The following is an 18,956-nucleotide window of genomic DNA, read 5'->3' on the forward strand; positions in this document are numbered from 1 at the left end:
GGTTGCCTCTCACATGCCCCCTAGTTGGGACCTGGCCTGCAACCCAGGCATGTGTCCTGACTGGGAATTGAACCGGCAACCCTTTGGTTCACAGGCTCTTGCTCAGTCCATAGAGCTACAACAGCCAGGGTAAAGCAGAAACATTTTTTTCTGCTAAAAAGAAGGCAAAAATCCCAGCACACCCATCCTGAACTTTATTCTAGAGATCAATGGGGAATAAATACTTCTGTGAAATGCCTAAAGCTTTAACAGAGCTTTTAGGGTCAATGTGGGAGACAGGAGATGGCTCAACAAATCCCCTTTTCCCCACTCCTTTCCTCTTTTACACTATAAATATTTCTCCATTGGTTCAGAAGGGAAATGCCATATATTTGTTGTGTTTGTAAATTAGAAGATAGTCATTTTATGTTAGAATACATGAAAATATGTTTTTAAATGCTATTATTTTTATTTATTTTTAAATATATTTTATTGATTATGCTATTACAGTTGTCCCATTTTCCTCCCTTCATTCCCCTCCACCCTGCATACTCTCTCCCACCTACAGTCCCCCTCTTTAGTTCATGTCCATGTGTCATATATATAAGTTCTTTGGCTTCTACATTTCCCACATTATTCTTACCCTCTCTGTCTATTTTCTACCTACCATCTATGCTACTTATTCTCTGTATCTTTTTCCCCTCTCTTCTCCTCCCACACCCCTATTGATAACCTTCCATGTGATCTCCATTTCTATGGTTCTGTTCCTATTCTAGTTGTTTGCTTAGTTTGCTTTTGTTTTTGTTTTAGGTGTGATTGTTAATAATCGTGAGTTTGCTGTCATTTTACTGTACATGTTTTTTATCTTCTTTTTCTTAGATAAGTCCCTTTAACTCATATAATAAGGGCTTGGTGATGATGAACAACTTTAACTTGACCTTATGTGAGACGCACTTTACCTGCCCTTCCATTCTAAATGAAAGCTTTGCTGGACAGAGCAATCTTGGATGTAGGTCCTTACCTTTCATGACTTCAAATACTTCTTCCCAGCCCCTACTTACCTATAAGGTCTCTTTTGATAAATCATCTGACAGTCTGGTGGGAACTCCTTTGTAGGTGACTCTCTCCTTTGGTCTTGCTGCTTCTAGGATTCTCTCCTTCATTTTTACCTTGGCTAATGTAATTATGATGTGCCTTGGTGTGTTCCTCCTTGGGTCCAACTTCTTTGGGACTCTCTGAGCTTCCTGGACTTCCTGGAAGTCTATTTCCTTTGCCAAATTGGGGAAGTTCTCCTTTATTGTTTGTTGAAATAACTTTTCCACTTGTTGCTCTTCTTTTTCTTTTGGTACCCCTATAATTCAGATGTTGGAACATTTAAAGATGTCCTGGAGGTTCCTAAGCCTCTCCTCATTTTTTTGAATTCTTGTTTCTTTGTTCTTTTCTGTTTGATTGTTTCTTTCTTCCTTCTGGTCCACTCCATTGATTTGAGTTTCAGTTTCCTTCCCATCACTAATGGTTCCCTATACATTTTCCTTTATTTCACTTAGCATAACCTTCATTTTCTCATGTAATTTGAGATCAAATTCAACCAATTCTGTGATTACCAGTGTTTTGAATTGTGCACCTGATAGGTTGGCTACCTCTTCATTGCTTAGTTGTATTTTTTCTGGAGCTTTGATCTGTTCTTTCATTTGGGTCATTTTTTTTTTGTCTTGAACCACCTGTTATGTAGTGAGGGGCAGAGCCTTAGTTGTTCACCAGGGTGGGGCAACCCACATCGCTATGTTGTGATGCTGTATGTGGGGGAGGGTTCCAAGAAAGAACAATGGCATTTGCTCTGCTCTCTGCTGGATTTCAGTCACTTCCCCAGCTTCCTGCAAGCAAATTGGGCCCCTCTGCTGCTGATTTCCATGTGAATGGGCTTGTGTATGCCCTGGGACCCTGTGGATCTCTCCAATGAACTCTCCTATGAGGCTGGTAGTTTCTCCCAGCACCTCAACCCCCACAGGTATTTCCAATTGGTGTTTTGAGGCTTTATTTCCCCACGCTGGAATGCTGGGTTGTGCAGTCTGTCTCACTCCCCAGTGTCACCTGGTTTATCTGCCCATGAATGTGGGACTGCCCAGTCTACCAGCCACCTTGCATGCCATGCCCCATTCCACAATCTGCCGCCTTGCTGAGTCTGCCAGCTGCTGGACTCAGTGAGCCCTCTCTGCCCCGCCCAACTCTGCCCCTCCTACAAGTCTGGATGAACATGTCTTCCTTAACTCCTTGGTTGTCAGACTTCCATACAGTTCGATTTTCTGTCAGTTCTGGTTGGTTTTTATTTTTAAATTGTTGTCCTTCTTTTGGTTATGTGAGGAGGCACAGTGTGTCTACCTCTGCCTCCATCTTGGCTGGAAGGAAAAAAATGTTTTATATGTTTATATCTAACTGCTCAAGATGATAGAGAGGAATGTGTTACCCAATAGTTTTAAGAATAATTTGGGACAGCAGATTAAAAGATTGCCCACAAGCTAAGTTAAAAAAAAGTGTATACCAAAGCAATTGGGCTTAGAGCACAAGCACAGAAAAGATGGGTAGGAGGTTCAAGAAATAGGCAGAACAAAAGAAAACAAAGAAACAAATTCTTACTCTTAAATGAGGGTATAATAGTGGAAAATTGTAAGTTTCTAGTTAGCTAATATTTTAAATGATTGTTTTCCCTCAAGTTAAGTGTAAGAAATTTAAAAAGCCACCACAAAGTGGAACAAGTTCCATTAGCTACTTTTCTCTAGAAACCTGTTTGAGGAGCAATGTCAGCCTGGCCCAAGAAAGCCGGGAGAGCGCAGCATTGGCGGAAATGTCTGTACTTGCACCATGAACCAAGAACTTGGCAAAAGTTCAGGTGTCCATTTCTTGCCCTTTTGTATTCCTTCCTAGATTCATTTTACTTTGTTTCGTTTTCTAGTTAAATTGAAATGGTGTGAGGATAAATAACCTTTTTTTACAGAACCCTGATCTTTAACTTTGTTTATTGGTTCCTAAGAAATTTAAAGCAAAACTATTTATTACACAAAAACTTTAGAAAATGTATGTTGAATTTCTGAAGCTCAAGCTCAACCCAGGGAACAAGCTACAAGAGGTTAGAAGTAACACTTCTGCTTCACGGAATTTGAACAGTCTCAATGTTTCTTCCCTAGAGTTTTTTCTGTGCAACCCTCCAGTCAGAATAGGATGTTTTTTGTTTTTTGTTTTTTACTTTTGTCAATTGTAGGTTCTAAATTTAAAGCTCAAGTTGAAATTTTTTTGAGCTTTGAATTCATTTTACCTTTGGGAGCATATATATTTAGCTACTGCCAGCTACTCCTCGGTAGGGCTAGTAGTTATATCAACTTTTTTCTCTTAAAATTCTATGAAGTTTCTCTTGTAGAACGCAACTTCATCTACATAAAATTAGATGCTATCCCATGACTTAAATAAAGGGGAGATCTCTTTCATACACACTGAAGTTTATTGGGAAAAATGAAAAACAAAGAAAAGCAATATTTGAAACTACAATAATGTTGATAAAAAAATGAACATTTTCTAAGGCTGTGCCATATATGAAGCACATACAGGTGCTTACTTTAACTGACCTTTCAAAAGTATAAAGTTAATACTATATTACAATGTACAATCTTAAAACATTTCATAACTTACTAATTGTTACAGAAACTCCTGAATTATTCATTGCCTTAAAGCAATGTCAAAATGGGCATTTTTGTGCTATTCACATTTGTCAACTCTTCGTATAGCTTTTGTTCTTGTTCAGTCTTAGAGCTCTTTCTTGTCTTCTTTATTCCCATGTCCTTGTTAGTCTGTTTCTGTATCACCCAAATCCTTTGCATTTTGATGAAATTCTGGTCATTAATATTTATGATGCCTAGAGAATTGCTCTTAAACTTCAATTCTATTATTTTTTCCCTACTTTATTTTTTTTTCCCTTGTCAAATCAGTCCTAGAGGAGGGTATGGCAGGAAAACAGGACAGAAGGAGGTACAGAAGGATGTTATCTGAATATCAGATTATTTAATAATAGGAAGACTAGCTGGGATGGAGAGATATCATTTATTTATCACTTGATTTAGAATTAGATACTGGACTAAGTGCCTTATAGATATTTGTCAGTTTAACATTTATGCTGACTTTATGAGACAGCATAATGCCATGGTTTTCAAAGCTCACTTTGGAGTCAGATTATTTAATTAAAAATTCTGCATTTTAATACTTGCTAGCTAAGTGACCCTAAGCAAGTCACTTAACTACTGTACGTCTCATCACTAAAATCAAGATGATAACAGCAGTACCTACAGAGTAGAGTTCTTGTAAACATTAAATGAGTTAATGTACCACATCTAGAATAATACTTGGATTAATTATTCAAAAAAAATTTTGCTTGTTACTATGCTCCCCCCATTTTCAGATGGAGAAATTCAGGTTTACAGAAGTTCAGTTTAGTTGCTAAAGCAACTGACCACAGCAACTCAGTGTTTGAACTCAGGTAAGTTTGACTCCAAAGCTAATAAAGTTAAATGTTTCCATTGTCAGTGACTGTGTTTAAATATTCCAGAATTTACAGTTGAATGATGGTGAATCAACAGTGACCCCAGCTCAATAGCTCAAATTTTAGTCCCCACAAGTGTTTTAAAAACCAGCTACAGACACTCAGAAGAGCTTCAGAATTTGAATGAAACAAAAATAAGGATTATCCTGAACTAGAAAAGACACCATTCTCTCAGCTAAAGCTAACCAAGAACTATTTGTGTTTTATTTTTTTGTATGTTTTGAAAGTTAGGAGAAATTGGAAATTTACACTTAACTCTTGTTAGATATCACTCATAATCTGTTAAAGTTGTATTTATAGGTAGTGCTTATCACTTGGTATGGGTTAAATAACTCTTATGTTATCTTCTATTGATGTTTCACATATAGTTTTAGTGTAAATGCATTCACATCCAAACCCAAACTTTCAATCTCTCCCCAAACCACTTCTTCTGCAGTTTCCCCATGTCTGTAGAAGGCAGCTTTTTTCTACCAGTTGCTCAAAGCAAAAAACTTGGTGTCATTCTTCATGCTTGGTTTTCTTTCATGACCCACATCTACTACATCAACAAATTCCATTGGCTTAATGTGGAGAGCAGGACTGAACTAAGATGGTGTCAGTCCTGTCAACTAAGAAGCCATATTTAGAACATGCACAGTAGATCAATGACTCAGAGGGACGATGAAACCTCTCAGGCAGGTGCAGTACAATGTGGTAGGCAACATGTGCTTATCTGAAGGGTAATGCCACCCTCTCAGAGCACACACAGTAGAACAACATAATCAACATGTGCTTATTGAGGTGGCACAAAACACCATGTGTTAATCAGAGGCTGATGCAACTTTGTGTCCTACAATAGTATGAAAGCAAAAACCTTGGAACACACAGCTGAGACAGCGGAGAGGAGCTGAGATGGCTGAGAGATGCTCTGCTGCCCTGATTGACACTGCTGTAACTGACTCTGAAGCCACGGTAGACTCTGCCTTGCAAGATGTTGACCCCCTGGACGGGGACCTGATCTGGACTTTTAGGACTCAGGTTTGTTATTCCCCATTTCTCTTGTGTGATATTATTGCTGATTGTTTCTGAGTGATTATTATTGTTGTTGGGTTATTACAGATTTGGATTGAATCCACATTAATAAAACCTAAGTGAATAGTATAGTCACTCGTGTTGGTCCCTGTCATTATTCCTTGATGCTAGTGTTACCTGTAGGGCCGGTGGCTGAATAGGAGGCCCAGCACCTCTGGTCCATGACAAAGGCTGGAAGCTGGCTTACAGAAAAAGCTATAGCACAAATACTCATAAGGTTAGAGTGTCACTCAGGACACTTTGTTTTCAAGATATATTCAAAACATAACCACTTCTCCCCATCCCTTCTGCTACCACTCTGGTTCAAGTCCCAACTGGCTCTTCCTCAGATTACCTAAAGAGCTTCCTAGCCAGCCTCTGCCTCTTTCTACTTCATTTGCTCCCTCAGTTAGTCCTCTGCCTAAAACCTCCAAGGGCTCCCTTCTCATTTCCAATAAAGCCAAAGCCTTGCAATGACCCATAGGCCCTTTATCATCTGCCATCTGATGTCTTTCTGACCTCATTCCTGTTATTGCCCTCGTCAGTCCCTTCAGCCAACTGATCTCTTCTCTGTTTCTGGAACAAACCAGCAAGATCTTGCTTTTGGGCTCTCCTTTTCTGCTTCCTTCTGCCTAGAATGCTCTTCCCTTGGATAGTCATATGTCTGCAGGTCTTACTCATAAGTCATCCTTTCCATGAGCCCTTCCCAGAACTCCCTATCTAAAATTTTAACCTAGTGTCCACACTCCCTCCCTGCAATTTTTTTTTCTTCTTAGACTAAGTCTGTGTCACTGTCTAGTGTAATACATGTTATTTATTCTGTTTATCTGACTGCCCACCAAATTATAAACTCCATGAAAACGGAGATTATTTTTCTGTTTTGTTCAGTTTCCTCAATGCCTATCACACAATAGGCACTCAATACTTTTGTTAACTGTTGCTGAATTTAATTCAGACAAAATTGAAATTATAAACTTTCTACATAAAAGATAACTAAAGTGTTTTCCATTTATAAACTTGTTAGTTATTCAGTCAGTCCAAATTAATAGTTCTGAAATCAATTTTAATTACCTGACAACACGATATACCAAACTGAGCTATTTATACTTTTGGTTTATCCCACTTTCTGGAACATTTGATAGCAGCTTTCCACCACAAAAACATTTTTAGATTAAAATTACTTTGCCCCCTATGGTTATCTGTGGGCACTGGTAACAAATTGTTTCTGCTAGTGCTAAGTGAGTCAATGCTGATTGGCCATTGAGAACTCTAACAAACTTTAAATTTCAGCAAAATGCCCAGAAACTGCTAAGCCTGCAGAAGAACCCAGGTATTCTGAAGGTAAAAGATACCAGGTAATTTGGCTTTCTTGATGTTCTTGATAGCTTTATAATGTAATTGTTTACATTTTCAGGATGCATGCCAACCAGGTAGAGAGATTACTTTTGAAAATAAGTACAAATTGAAGGTATTCTCTACTGAGCAAAACTGTGTAATACTTAGTGCTTTGTTTTATAAAATAGAAAATGTGTTACTAAGCTCTAGAAATTGTCAACTAAAAGCAATGGCCATTTTTCTTTGATGTGACTGTCAGCATCATCAAGACCCACAACTGAGAAACTGGAACAAGGAAAACATCATCGTATTCATACTTTCCAACCTCGTTTGTGCTGGTACCATCTTTGCTGAGAGTTCTCAGCATTAAGTCATTTAATAAGTGACATGTGGTGTCCTGAGCTCTAAAATGTTTGGGTGGCTATGTTACAGTTAGAATTAAGCTTCTGAAGATTGTATTAATTTTGAAGAGAATAGCCTAGGATTTCAGGATATATGAAAGTTATATTTATTTCTCCAATTAAAAGTGTTTTTACCTTGAGATGTTTAAAGATTACAATGGTATTTAGATTATTTCCCCATTAAAAGTGATTTCCCCCAAGTATTCTCAGAGTGGGGTAAATTTCTTACTCTCATATTGGTTGCTATATGTCTATGTGGTGGTTAGTAAAATACTTAATGTTTACCAAAAGCAACAGATTCCTAATCCAAGGTTATGTTGACTTGTTTTTCTCAATCTAATGGCCACTTAAGTGAGCTAACTAGAGACCCTTAATATATTTACCTAAGGATAAACATGTACCTTTATCCACAGCTAAATGTTAATATTTTAAATATAACTTTGTTGATCCCAATATAAAATATAATTTGCCCACAAATCAACTACATGTAGCCTTTTCTGTAATAAGTAAAAGAATAGAAACATTCCAGGCAGTATAAAGTTTTGATTAAAAACATACTAGCTCTCTACCTACATTGCCAGGTTCTTTATTTCAGTTTTGCCCCTTAATATCTGGGAATTCTCGGACAAGTTATTTGACTTTCTGTGTCTATTCCTAATCTATAAAACTGGAATAATATGCCACCTAACTCATAGAATTATTATGAGGTTCAATTAATTGAACATGTGTAAAATATTTAGAATAATGTTTGGCTCATTTTAGTACTCAGTAAATGTTAGCTAGTAATACAAATATCACATAAGTTGTTTCAATCTCCAGCCCATGGATGGGCACTGGATCAGACAGATTGCTAATGATATGAGTACACTGATCAGGGCACCAGCCAGGTAGCAGACAAGATTGCATTCCTCACTGTGGAGCCTGCTACCCTGGCAAATCATTTAAAAAGTATCTTATAAGCTGCTATACTAACTTAATGTTATTATGAATTATATAAAGTAAATGATCTTTCTAAAGACAATAAGGGAAAGTTTAGGCTGACAATAAAGCAAATAAATTTTATACAATTTTTTTCTATTAATTGACTTCATTGCCTTAATAACATTGGACAATTTTCAGTTTCATGTTGGAATAATTAGACCTATGAAAGCACTTACATTTAAGTATCCACACTTGAATGTAAGTAAGTTACAAAGAGGTTTTTTTTTCCTTAAAAAAGGACTTGTAGGAGGAATGGTGTTTGTATACTTTTGTGCTGTATTTATACTTAGGGTTGCAGTTGTAATTGGCAGTGCTTTAGGGTAAAACATATATATTGTCTTTTCACAGAGATTCTCAAAGATGCATATTGTCTGTTTGGGACTACTTCTTTTCTGTCTGACCTGGGCGGAACCAGTAAGCATTTCTGATTTTAATTATGCATCATAAATTCTGTTGCTCTCTTCATCTGTTTTTCTCTTTAGCAATGTCCTTTCACATTAGTAGCACTTACCTAGTTCAGTGACAATGCAGTACCAAGCAAAAAGAATGCATCTAGCACTTGACACTGAAGCCTGACACCAAGAAGGACTTTAATACACATGTGCTGAATTACAAGATGTCTACACGTTGCCTTTTAAGAAAAACCAGAAAGAGTACTTTTGGGAAAACCAAGAGCCAGCCACAGTGCTTTAAATCCACTAACATTAATGAGTAAATGCTCAGAGACTCAACTTATAGCATGTCAAAAGAACTTTTCAGTATTTTACTAAAAACTAAAGAAAAAAGACTTGAATATTTTAAGGCTAACCAACTAGATTTTGCAAATACATGGCAACAGAGAGGAACCCGAACTTTTCTGTAATTCTTGCAACACCTCAGCACTGTGAGATCCTGGTAATGAGTTTCCCTTCATTAGTGAGGCTAAAGATGGAGGAAGTGCCCCAAGCTCAGCCCAAATGGAGCTCTAGTTTCCCTGTGTCTCTCTTTTTCTCTCTGATTCACCCAGATGTACTCAGGATGTGACTAAATTACCTTGTGAAAATGCGGAATGTCGCTGGTATTTTCTGCAATGAGATTGCAATTACAATTACATTACCAATTACATAATGTCTGGAAAGCATCCTAACTTCCCAGAGTAACCTTTTCAGTTGGAGAGACATGGAAATGAGTGGCTACTCTGTTGCCGGAAGTACTTAAATATAGGTCCTGAGTGAGTGGGTGACCAGTTGGGTAACCCACTGACAAGCATGAACCATGTCATTGGGTAAGGACAGCAAAAGTTGAGGAAAGCTTGTCGCCTCTCTGCTCACAGCCTCTAACTGTCCTGTGGGGGCATTATGCTTAAAATACGCATCAACCAGGCCCAAACCCCACGGCTCAGCTCAGTCAGGGCCACAGAGGCATGTGCTCAGGCACCATGGGCACTGAGGTCTTGCTGACCCAGCGCAATCCCACCAGCCTAGGATGAATCTATTTTGAGCAACATAGTCCAAGGAACTCTCCAACCATTTTCCAGTAAATGTGCTATGTCAACCTCAATCCAGTGACCACTGGTTAAAATCACGTGCCAGTGTTGCTCCGCAGAGGGAGACAAGGTCATCTCCAGCACAGGGCCACAGTCAAGGCTGGGAGAACTGCCAAGTGGGTAGGGAGGAGAAGGGAGGGGGACATGTCTCAAATGAAAGAGGTTTTGCAAAGACATAGAGATACAATTTGGAATTATAAATGGATAAATATGATATTTTCTCCTAGATATATAGGTTCTATTTGAGCAATTATCTAAAATTTTTAATAATAGGTTGTTGGAATCAGAAATTGGTATATATTGCATTATTTACATATATTTTGGAACTAGAATGCAAATTCAAACCATAGGGGTGAAAAAAGTTTTCCTCAACCCTCCTAGGGTCCCTGGGTGGGTCTGAAAATTAAATTGACAAGATATGTTAACAGGAAAAAAGCATGCAAGCTTTACTGAACTTTTATAAGTGCATGGGGGTCTTCACAAGAGAATGAAGACTTGAAGAAATGACCAGAGCCAGAAGCTTTTATACCTTTTAGACAAAGAAACAATAAATTTGTGAAGAATTGACAACACAAAATTTATGGGCTGAGGGTAGTCTTTGTCCTGAACTTCCTCACATAAGAAGATCAGTGCCAGTTTAACAAGGTTTGTTTGCAGATCCCTCTGGTGTGGTCTCTGGATTGGTGAGAATCTGTCTCCAGTAGAAGAATTTATTTCCTGACTTTAGGCGGAAGATGGGAAAACGCTTCTGCTTACAACTTTTTAAATGCTTTCAGCAAAGAGGCATATTTGGGGTAACATTTCTGGTTTCCTTCAAAACCAAAATTTAGAAATAGAAAAAAATAAAAGGTGATTATTGTGCCATGAAATTTAATTAATATGCATCAATATGAAATTATAGTATGAAGACTTTGTTATAAGTTACTTGGATGTAAGTTCATGGTTTTTTATTGTGAACTATATTAAGGTACTCTAAACTATCAAATATGTTTTCATACATGCATATGTGTTGTGTTCTGTAAGAAGATGCCAAATACCCCAAACTGTCATTTATTTTTTAAGTTAATATCTACCATCTAATTTTTATATTTTTTCCCATAGCCCCATTTCCAGATATATTTTTACTGTTTTGATATTTTTGAGAAATGATGCAATGATCTAAATTTATATGCACAAGATCATAGAAAAACCAACATAAAAAAGGCAATAAAAATAAAATTATAAAATATGCCTGAAGGGACTTAATATAAACTACAGAAACATTTCCTCATATGATTAAATATGTTTTTTCATATATCAGGCCATTTAAAAACTTATTTTAATCCTGGGACTTTGAGACAGAAGATTTAAGTCAAAATATCTCCTTTACTTTGGCTGCTACTGCTGGGGTGGTAATTGTGGGCAATTCTGTTTCTCCTACTTCCTTTTTCACAGGAGTTATTACAGGAATCAGATGAGGTCATTTATATGAAATCAATTTACACTTATAGTGTAAATTGATTATAGTGCTATATAAATATAAGGTATCATTGACAAACACTTTTTTCATATAAATTTGTACTTTTATTTTTATGGCAAGATTTGTCCTTTAGTGTTTATAACAGATAGGTTTCCTAGAATGGAAGTATTGAGTAGATGGGGACATGTATTTGTTGGTGGATATTGCTGTATTTTCTTCCCAAAATGCTAAGCATCTTAACGTTCTCACAACCAATGTGTATAATATCACCCTTTCCTCTAGATCCCCATCCAATGAGGATAAAGTTATACACATTATTTCTTTAATGTGTACTTCTTTGTCTTTTAAAAGTTGAATTATAATTGACATACAATATTATATTAGTTTCAGGCTTACCACATAGTGATTCAATATTTTTATACATTATAAAATGATTAGTATTGTAAGTCTAGTTACCATCTGTCACCATACAATGTTATTATAATACTATATTATTGACCGTATTCCCTAGGCTGTACATTACATCCTGGTGACTGACTTATTTCATAACTTGAACTTTGTACATCTTAATCCCCCTCACCTATATTGCCCATCCCTCCCCCCTCCCCTCTGGCAACCACCAGTTTGTTCTCTGTATCTGTGACTAACTACTTTTGTTTATGGAATGGAATGGAATGGAATGGAATGGAATGGAATGGAATGGAATGGAATGTTAGGCAGATCTTCCTGGGAGCTCAGCCAATAGAGCACTTTTACTAAAGATCTGAGTTTATATCTAAGGTGCTTTCATCAGTCAAGGTAGAGTCAGGAAAATAAAATTCATAACCAGAGGTTCAATAGAAGAATGGTTATAAAGCACAAGATGAACAGAAAGGGCAAGTCAAGGGTGATGAGGCCACACAAAGATGGAAGACACTAAGAGGCCTTGGGCCGGAGGAACAAGGAAGGAGGCAGTGTTCTCAGTGCCCTGGGGTGGGGCTGTGGGTGGGAGCAGCAGGAACTAAGACCTTGAAGGAGATGCCTCCAACCCTAGAGATGCAGCCTCAAACTGAGAGCATGGAAGGACATACCTTGGCTCCTTTCTCCTTCTACCCTTCAGTCTCAGGCTCGGTCTCCAATTAGCCAAACCCAGACTGCAGCCAGACAACAAAGGAGTTCAGGAAATATTGTTTGTGGGGAGCATCACAGAGAAAGCAGAAGTGTGGTATCTGAAAGCAAGCAAGATAATTGCTCATCATCTATTGCTACACAACTCACACCACTTTCGCACAGGCATTCAGACACAAACCAGCCTACCCATTGGTTCCTCTTGCCACATCTAAGATGACCTAGGAATTTCAAAAATAAATAAGGAAACAAAAAAATACTGAGGATAAAAGAACTGGTACGTCTGTTGCTTCCATGGTAAGCTTGCTCAAGCATTCTCAAGTCTTCCTCTGCTCTCCTATGACACCTAAATTTTAGCCTAAAAGTCTGAAACAAGATGTCTGGGTCTATATCTTTTTAGTTTCTGGCCTCTCTCCACCTCTTGTCCCCAGGTACCTTCAAGATATTCTGACACTTTCATGTGAAACCAAGAGAAAGTATTTGTACCAATTTGCAGGTCAGTCCCTTTTCCTTTCCCTGAAAGAAATACCTGCCAAGGTGACTGGCAACAATAACATCCCATCCTTAGGTGTGGTGCTTCCCCTTACATGCAGAGCTATAGTTTTACTCTTGCAGGATAATCAGAAGCATCTTATCTTGACTTACACACCAATCCTGAACTTTTACAGTTAATGTACATAAAGTCCACAGCACTGAACTCTGATTGGGGTTCACTGACTAAATAACACCCAGAGTTCTAGTGAAAACTTCTTTTTCAATAGATACCAGTGACAGCCAAGCTTTTTCACATGCAGTGCCACACCTCCCTGGCCTGGCAGTTTCTCTGAGCTTGAACAGCGTTTAGTAATGGGGGTGGAAGTGTTGTCTCCCTCGGGGGAGGAACGGGGCACCTCCTGTAAGACTGGCACAAATGTTACTGTGGCGGGGCGTTCATCCTTCCTGGTCAGGATGATTTTCCACACTGACTAGTGTAACCCAATGGGACAAAAATAAGACTTGCTGTTTGAAGAATTAAATGAAAGAATGCGTGTTTGGTGAAGTTTTATTTCTTGTTTCCTTTCAGATGGTTCAACCACAGGCTGAGAAAACTAAGCAAGACTGTGTGGAAGAACAGAGGGTAAACAGAATTATTCTTCTCAAATAAATCCATTTTAACTCTGTAAAGGAAAAAGTCAGTCAGGGGAAATTTTTAACTGTCCAAATATTCTTGAGTACTTAGAATGGAAATACAAAATTATACAACAAAATTTTGACACTCTAATTCATACAATGTGTGACAAAAAGGAGAAAAGCATTCTAAATGGAGATTTCTCTTTACTATGATTTCTTCCTTCAGAGGGATAAGTGAGTAAAAATTTGGGGCTATTATTAGCGAACTATTTTTTTATGCATATACATGAAAACAAAGCAATACATGAGGGAGAAAACAAATGGAAGAACATTAATAAGCGTTAACAGGGAGTTCTGTTTACATGGAGTCAGTTTTCCATACACATTGAATTTAAACAAGTTCCCTCAGCTTTTCAGGTCACCAAATTGCAGCTTACTTCTGCCTGCCACGGTTTCTTCTGGCAGCCTCAGAAAATTCTGTTCCAAGAACTAACAATCCTCTGTTCTCTGTCTCAGCTGAAAATTACAAAGGCAAAAACCGAAAATGTAAGGGACTGAATTTTCGTGCTGTGAGTTTTGCCATTTGACATCAGACATTTATACTGGAAAATCTGCCTTTCTTCTAATCCCCCTGCTTCCTCCCACCTGAAAATATTTCCAAGGGATCCATTTCTATTGAAATTTGGTAATGAAATTGATACAACCTGGGAAAGAGGGCAGTTAATAGTCATACTTAGGGAAAACTAATTTAGAGATAGAAAAGAAACAAGTTACTATCTTTGGGGATTGGTTGGCATATGCCCTCCTGTGGTTATAGGAAGTACTGCCATTTGTTAGATGGAGAATTAGACTTCCAAGTTTAAAAATAATCTGTACTGTCAAAAAAGAGAACAGGAAACTTCTTAGTGAGAGAAAATCTCATCTTAATGTAATGTTGTATTTTTGTAGATAATGTACAATGGTCACCCTGAGAAACATGGGTATTATATTAAGTATGTTCACACATCATCTGGGAGAAAAAATCAAACTAACATGAAGGTAAGCTGAATCTCTGAGTGATGATCCTTACCCTGAGTCAAACTCTGGACTAATGCCAGGGGAAGTTATATGGGAGACAGTTTACTTTTTTCTGCTCTGGGGTTTCTGCCTGTGGCTGGTGCCTTCGTCCTTTTCCCACATCCTAGGATCCTCAAGCATCTCTGCCACAGAACTCTGTGTTCCAGAGTCTCCCTGACACAGGGCCACCCATGCCCTGGCCCAAACCCTGCCCTACTTCAGGACCTGTTGAGGCAGGTATGGGGCTGGTGGACTCTAGATGCCCGTGAATGTTTTTGTTTTATTGCTTCTGATTAGTGTTTTTTTTTTAATAAGGAGGTTTTCTAGACATATTCCACCATATGCTCTAATAGTGAGGATTAGAAGTCATTTTGGCCTAAAGAGTGACACATTTTAGTGTCCCCTAAATTATTCCATGGGGGATGCCATCTGTGTCAGGATACTCAGAAGGGAAAGAATGAGGGCCTTGTCACTAGAAGGGAACAATAATTCTTTTCACTCAGTCCCTTCTTTAAAATTCATTGGCCAAAGAGTTGGACACAGCTTAAAATGCCATCAGCAAAAAAAAAAAAAAAGACTACTTCTTTTTCCAAATCCGGCTTCATTTCCCATGGAAGTTATAGTTTCCCTTTAGAATGTTGTTTTGTTCTGCTCAATATTCTTCAGATGCATCTCTAAGACTAACTGCCTGTTAAACTTACTTGTTATAGCAAATATGTATTGAGCTCTTCCAACTGAGCAAGATACCACGTGAGATAAAATGCTTGAGAAAACTTAATTTTTTCCCTCCAGAATGTTAAAATTATATAAGAAAAAATTAAAAGAAACAAATGGCACTTACAAAAACCATTAACCCAAGACAGATGTGCAAAGTGCTATGTAAGTGGCACTTCAAATATCATGCTTTAGGGCCTGGAGTAAAAAAGAGTTTCTAGCCCAGTGTTCAGGGAAAATGATTGTAATGGAAATGGTTGAGCTGAGTCTCGGAAGATGAGTGGGATTTGACCAAACAAGTCGGTGGGAGAGGCTATTCTCCATGAAAAGAACAACATGAAGCCCTGGCTGGCGTAGCTCAGTGGATTGAGCGCGGGCTGGGAACCAAAGTGTCCCAGGTTCGATTCCCAGCCAGGGTACATTCCTGGGTTGCAGGCCATAACCCCCAGCAACCACACATTGATGTTCCTCTCTCTCTCTCTCCCTCCCTCCTTTCTCTCTCTAAAAATAAATAAATAAAATCTTTAAAAAAAAAAAAAAAGAACAACATGAGTGAAGACATAAACATAGAAAAGCAGAGCAGAGGAAATCAGACCAGCCAACGGATTGGTGATCACACCATCAACAACGCAGTTGGTAATCATTTAACATGAGCAAATGCAAAAATAAGTGACCACCACATGCCACAATTTAAAAGGGTTTTTTAAATGCTCTCATTTATAAAAGAACTCTGTTTGGTCTTTAGTAAAATTCACACAATTCATTAGTATTTATGCTACTGTTTTAAAAGCAGTAAAAGCACTAAATAAAAAAACTTTCCCACTTCAGAGTACAGAGGGAAAAAATTAATAAGGAATTATTATAATCTACTGATTTTCCAATGCACCTGTTTAACTCAAAAGAATATATTAACAGTAAGCAAATGAACTTGATTGCAAAGGAAAATATAAATGTTCATGTATGACTTTCCAGAATTTAATGTCTTAAAATAAGTTAAATGTTTAAAATACTTCTAGAAATATCTCACTATAAAGTTTTTTTCTATTTTATTTTTTCCTTATTGCAAAATCTTCTTTTCAGAATATACCTGCCAAATAAAAGATTAGTAAATAATGATGTCATAACTCCCACAAATAAATCATTTTGAATTACTGCTTAAAAATACTATAAGTAGCAACTTTTGTATGTTCATATTAGTCAGCTTCGTAAGAATAGAGGGCACTTCCATAAACCAATTTTATCTTGAGAGTCAAGTGTGAGAAGACTCAACAATTTCCTCACTGCTTCTAACATCAATAAGTTACATGTACAAAAGCAGGCAGCCCTCCAAGTAGGACAGTACTATATTTGAGAGAGAAAGAGAGACAGAGACAGAGAAAGAAATGAACATGGAAGTGTAAGAGAAAACACTTTTAAAAACATGAACTCCGTGTCACTGGCAAAGACTCACTAATCACAAGATGAGGACCACACTCTGTCTTCCTTCAAAAATCAGGTCCTAATCTACATTTCCAAATTTAATTCTTATTCTCTTCTTTAGGATTTCTCTACTCCAAACCCATAATTTTATTATATTATCTTTCAAATGTTTCATGTTTCTAAACATTTTAATATGCTACTTATTCTTAAAATATTCTCACCACTTCCCTTTGAGGTATCTGAATCTTACCCATCCTTCAAACCCTGTTCATTCTTCTTTCTTTTTAAAACCTGCTTGGGTCATTCCCGAATTGGCTCTACTAACAAAGCTCTATTGAGTTAATAGAACATTTTTATTAAGTATCTGGTTGTGAGATACATATGCTAAGAATTTTTAGATTTTAAAAATGTAAAATAAAATACTCACTTTATGTTAAAAATTACACTTTAGCAGGAAGGAGAAAACAAAGACAACACCGCTCTTCACCATTCTGGCAAGAGAAGAAATCAAGAGCCAGCATCTAAAGAAAACATTGTGCAAGAAAGAGAGAAAGATTTGTTCCTTCTTGGATTTAATAAAAATAACCAAATTAGTAAACCTCCAAATCTTTTTGAAAATAGACAGACAATGAGTGAAGACTATAGTATTAGTAACAATGAAAATGCCCGCAATAACCTAAAGATGCCCATTTACCCCGAATCCACTGGGAATAATGGGCCCGAGGATGGAGACAATGTTGTCAGTGAACTACATGACCAAGAAGAATATGGTGCAGCTCTCAGCAGAAATAATATGCGACATATAATGGAGCCAAAAGCTGTGATTAAACTGTTGGGGGAAGAAAACAAAGAGATCAAACCAAGGAATACTGGAAGCAAAATTCCAGCAAGTGCACAGTATGCTAAAGATCTCTCAAAAAGTAAGAAGAATTACCAAAGAGATTCACAAGCCTCAAATATTCCAGTAAAAAGCAAAAGTACCCACCATACCCACCGCAAAACTGACTATCTAAAACAGTTTCCAAAACTCAAAAACATCCCCAGTGATTTTGGAGGCAGTGGCTATCCAGATGTTCAAGAAGGGGGTGACAATGATATCCCTCCTTTCAGTGGAGATGGCCAACCTTTTAAGGACATTTCCGGTAAAGGAGAAGCTGTTGATCCTGACTTAGAAGGTGCAGATATTCAAACAGAGTTTTCTGGCCCAGGTGAAGCTGAGACTATTAATCTTGAAGCAGGAGGCCCAGGTTATAATGACATCCCAGAAGAAGCAGAAAGTGGCAGAAATGCCATTGGAGGCAGGGATGAAACAGGACAAGAGGCAAATACCGCTGGTGTGAGCCTAGTGGAAGGCAGCAACGACATTATAGGCAGCACTAATTTTAAGGAACTCCCTGGAAAAGAAGGAAACAGAGTGGACGCTGGCAGCCAGAATGCTCACCAAGGGAAAATAGAGTTTCATTACCCTCATGTGCCCTCGAAAGAGAAGACGAAAGAAGGCAGTAGTGATGTAGCTGTAAGTACTAATTATAATGAAATTCCAAAAAATGGCGAAGGGAGTAGTAGAAAAGGTACTGAACATTCTAACAGGAATCAAGTGACCTCAAATGAAAATCAAAGATTTCCAAGTAAGGGCAAAAGTCCAGGCCGGCTCATTCCTTCTCATGGTCTTGACAATGAAATTAAAAATGAAATAGGTTCCCAGAGTGGCCCCAATAATGAAAGGACTATAACAACACACAGCGGGAAAAATCAGTATCCAGCCCACAGACAAAATAGCTCTACATGGAATAAGGGTGCACCACGAAGGAAAGGCTCCTGGGGCTACAGTAAGCCCCATGCCCACAGGAGGTTTAGGCCCCCTAAAAACCGTGACAGCAGCGAATCGTCTGACAGTGGCAGCTCGAGTGAGAGTGACGGTGACTAGTCCACCAGTAATTCTCAGCAGGATGAAGGTTCAAATACATAGACACCCATGACTTGCCGGTGAAGGAGAGCCACCTGAGAGCAGACCAGGTGAAGAAGGACAGAGCAGGGAATTGAGTAAGCCTAGAAACCAGCCTCCTGGCAAGGACTGTTGCTCTATTAGTGGTCATAGTATAGAATTCTATCCAAAGTTACGATGCTTTATCAAATCTATTTGAAGTTATGCTGCATTTGTTAAGGAAAAAATTCATTAAGGATCTATGGAATAGGACACATCTGAATAGGTGTCATTTTAAAATAGTTTGTGAA

The 18,956-nt window shown here is 37.9% G+C and overlaps 1 protein-coding gene across 3 annotated transcripts; it reads left to right on the forward strand.

The window, feature by feature from the left end:
• Positions 1-8,691: 8,691 nt before the first annotated feature.
• On the forward strand, positions 8,692-18,648 carry MEPE (matrix extracellular phosphoglycoprotein). Of its 3 annotated transcripts, none has more exons than XM_045820459.1 (4): positions 8,692-8,745; positions 13,486-13,539; positions 14,481-14,570; positions 17,173-18,648. In XM_045820459.1, the coding sequence occupies exons 1-4, from the start codon at positions 8,692-8,694 to the stop codon at positions 18,646-18,648; spliced, it is 1,674 nt and encodes a 557-aa protein (XP_045676415.1). The 3 variants fall into 3 exon arrangements, with proteins under 3 accessions (XP_045676415.1, XP_045676416.1, XP_045676417.1); XM_045820460.1 differs by having other exon boundaries at positions 17,176-18,648; XM_045820461.1 differs by lacking the exon at positions 14,481-14,570.
• Positions 18,649-18,956: the final 308 nt, after the last annotated feature.

The sequence above is a fragment of the Phyllostomus hastatus genome, unplaced genomic scaffold, assembly GCF_019186645.2.
Source record: "Phyllostomus hastatus isolate PE091 unplaced genomic scaffold, TTU_PhHast_1.1 phas_scaffold_39, whole genome shotgun sequence".
NCBI classification, from domain to species: Eukaryota; Metazoa; Chordata; class Mammalia; order Chiroptera; family Phyllostomidae; genus Phyllostomus; species Phyllostomus hastatus.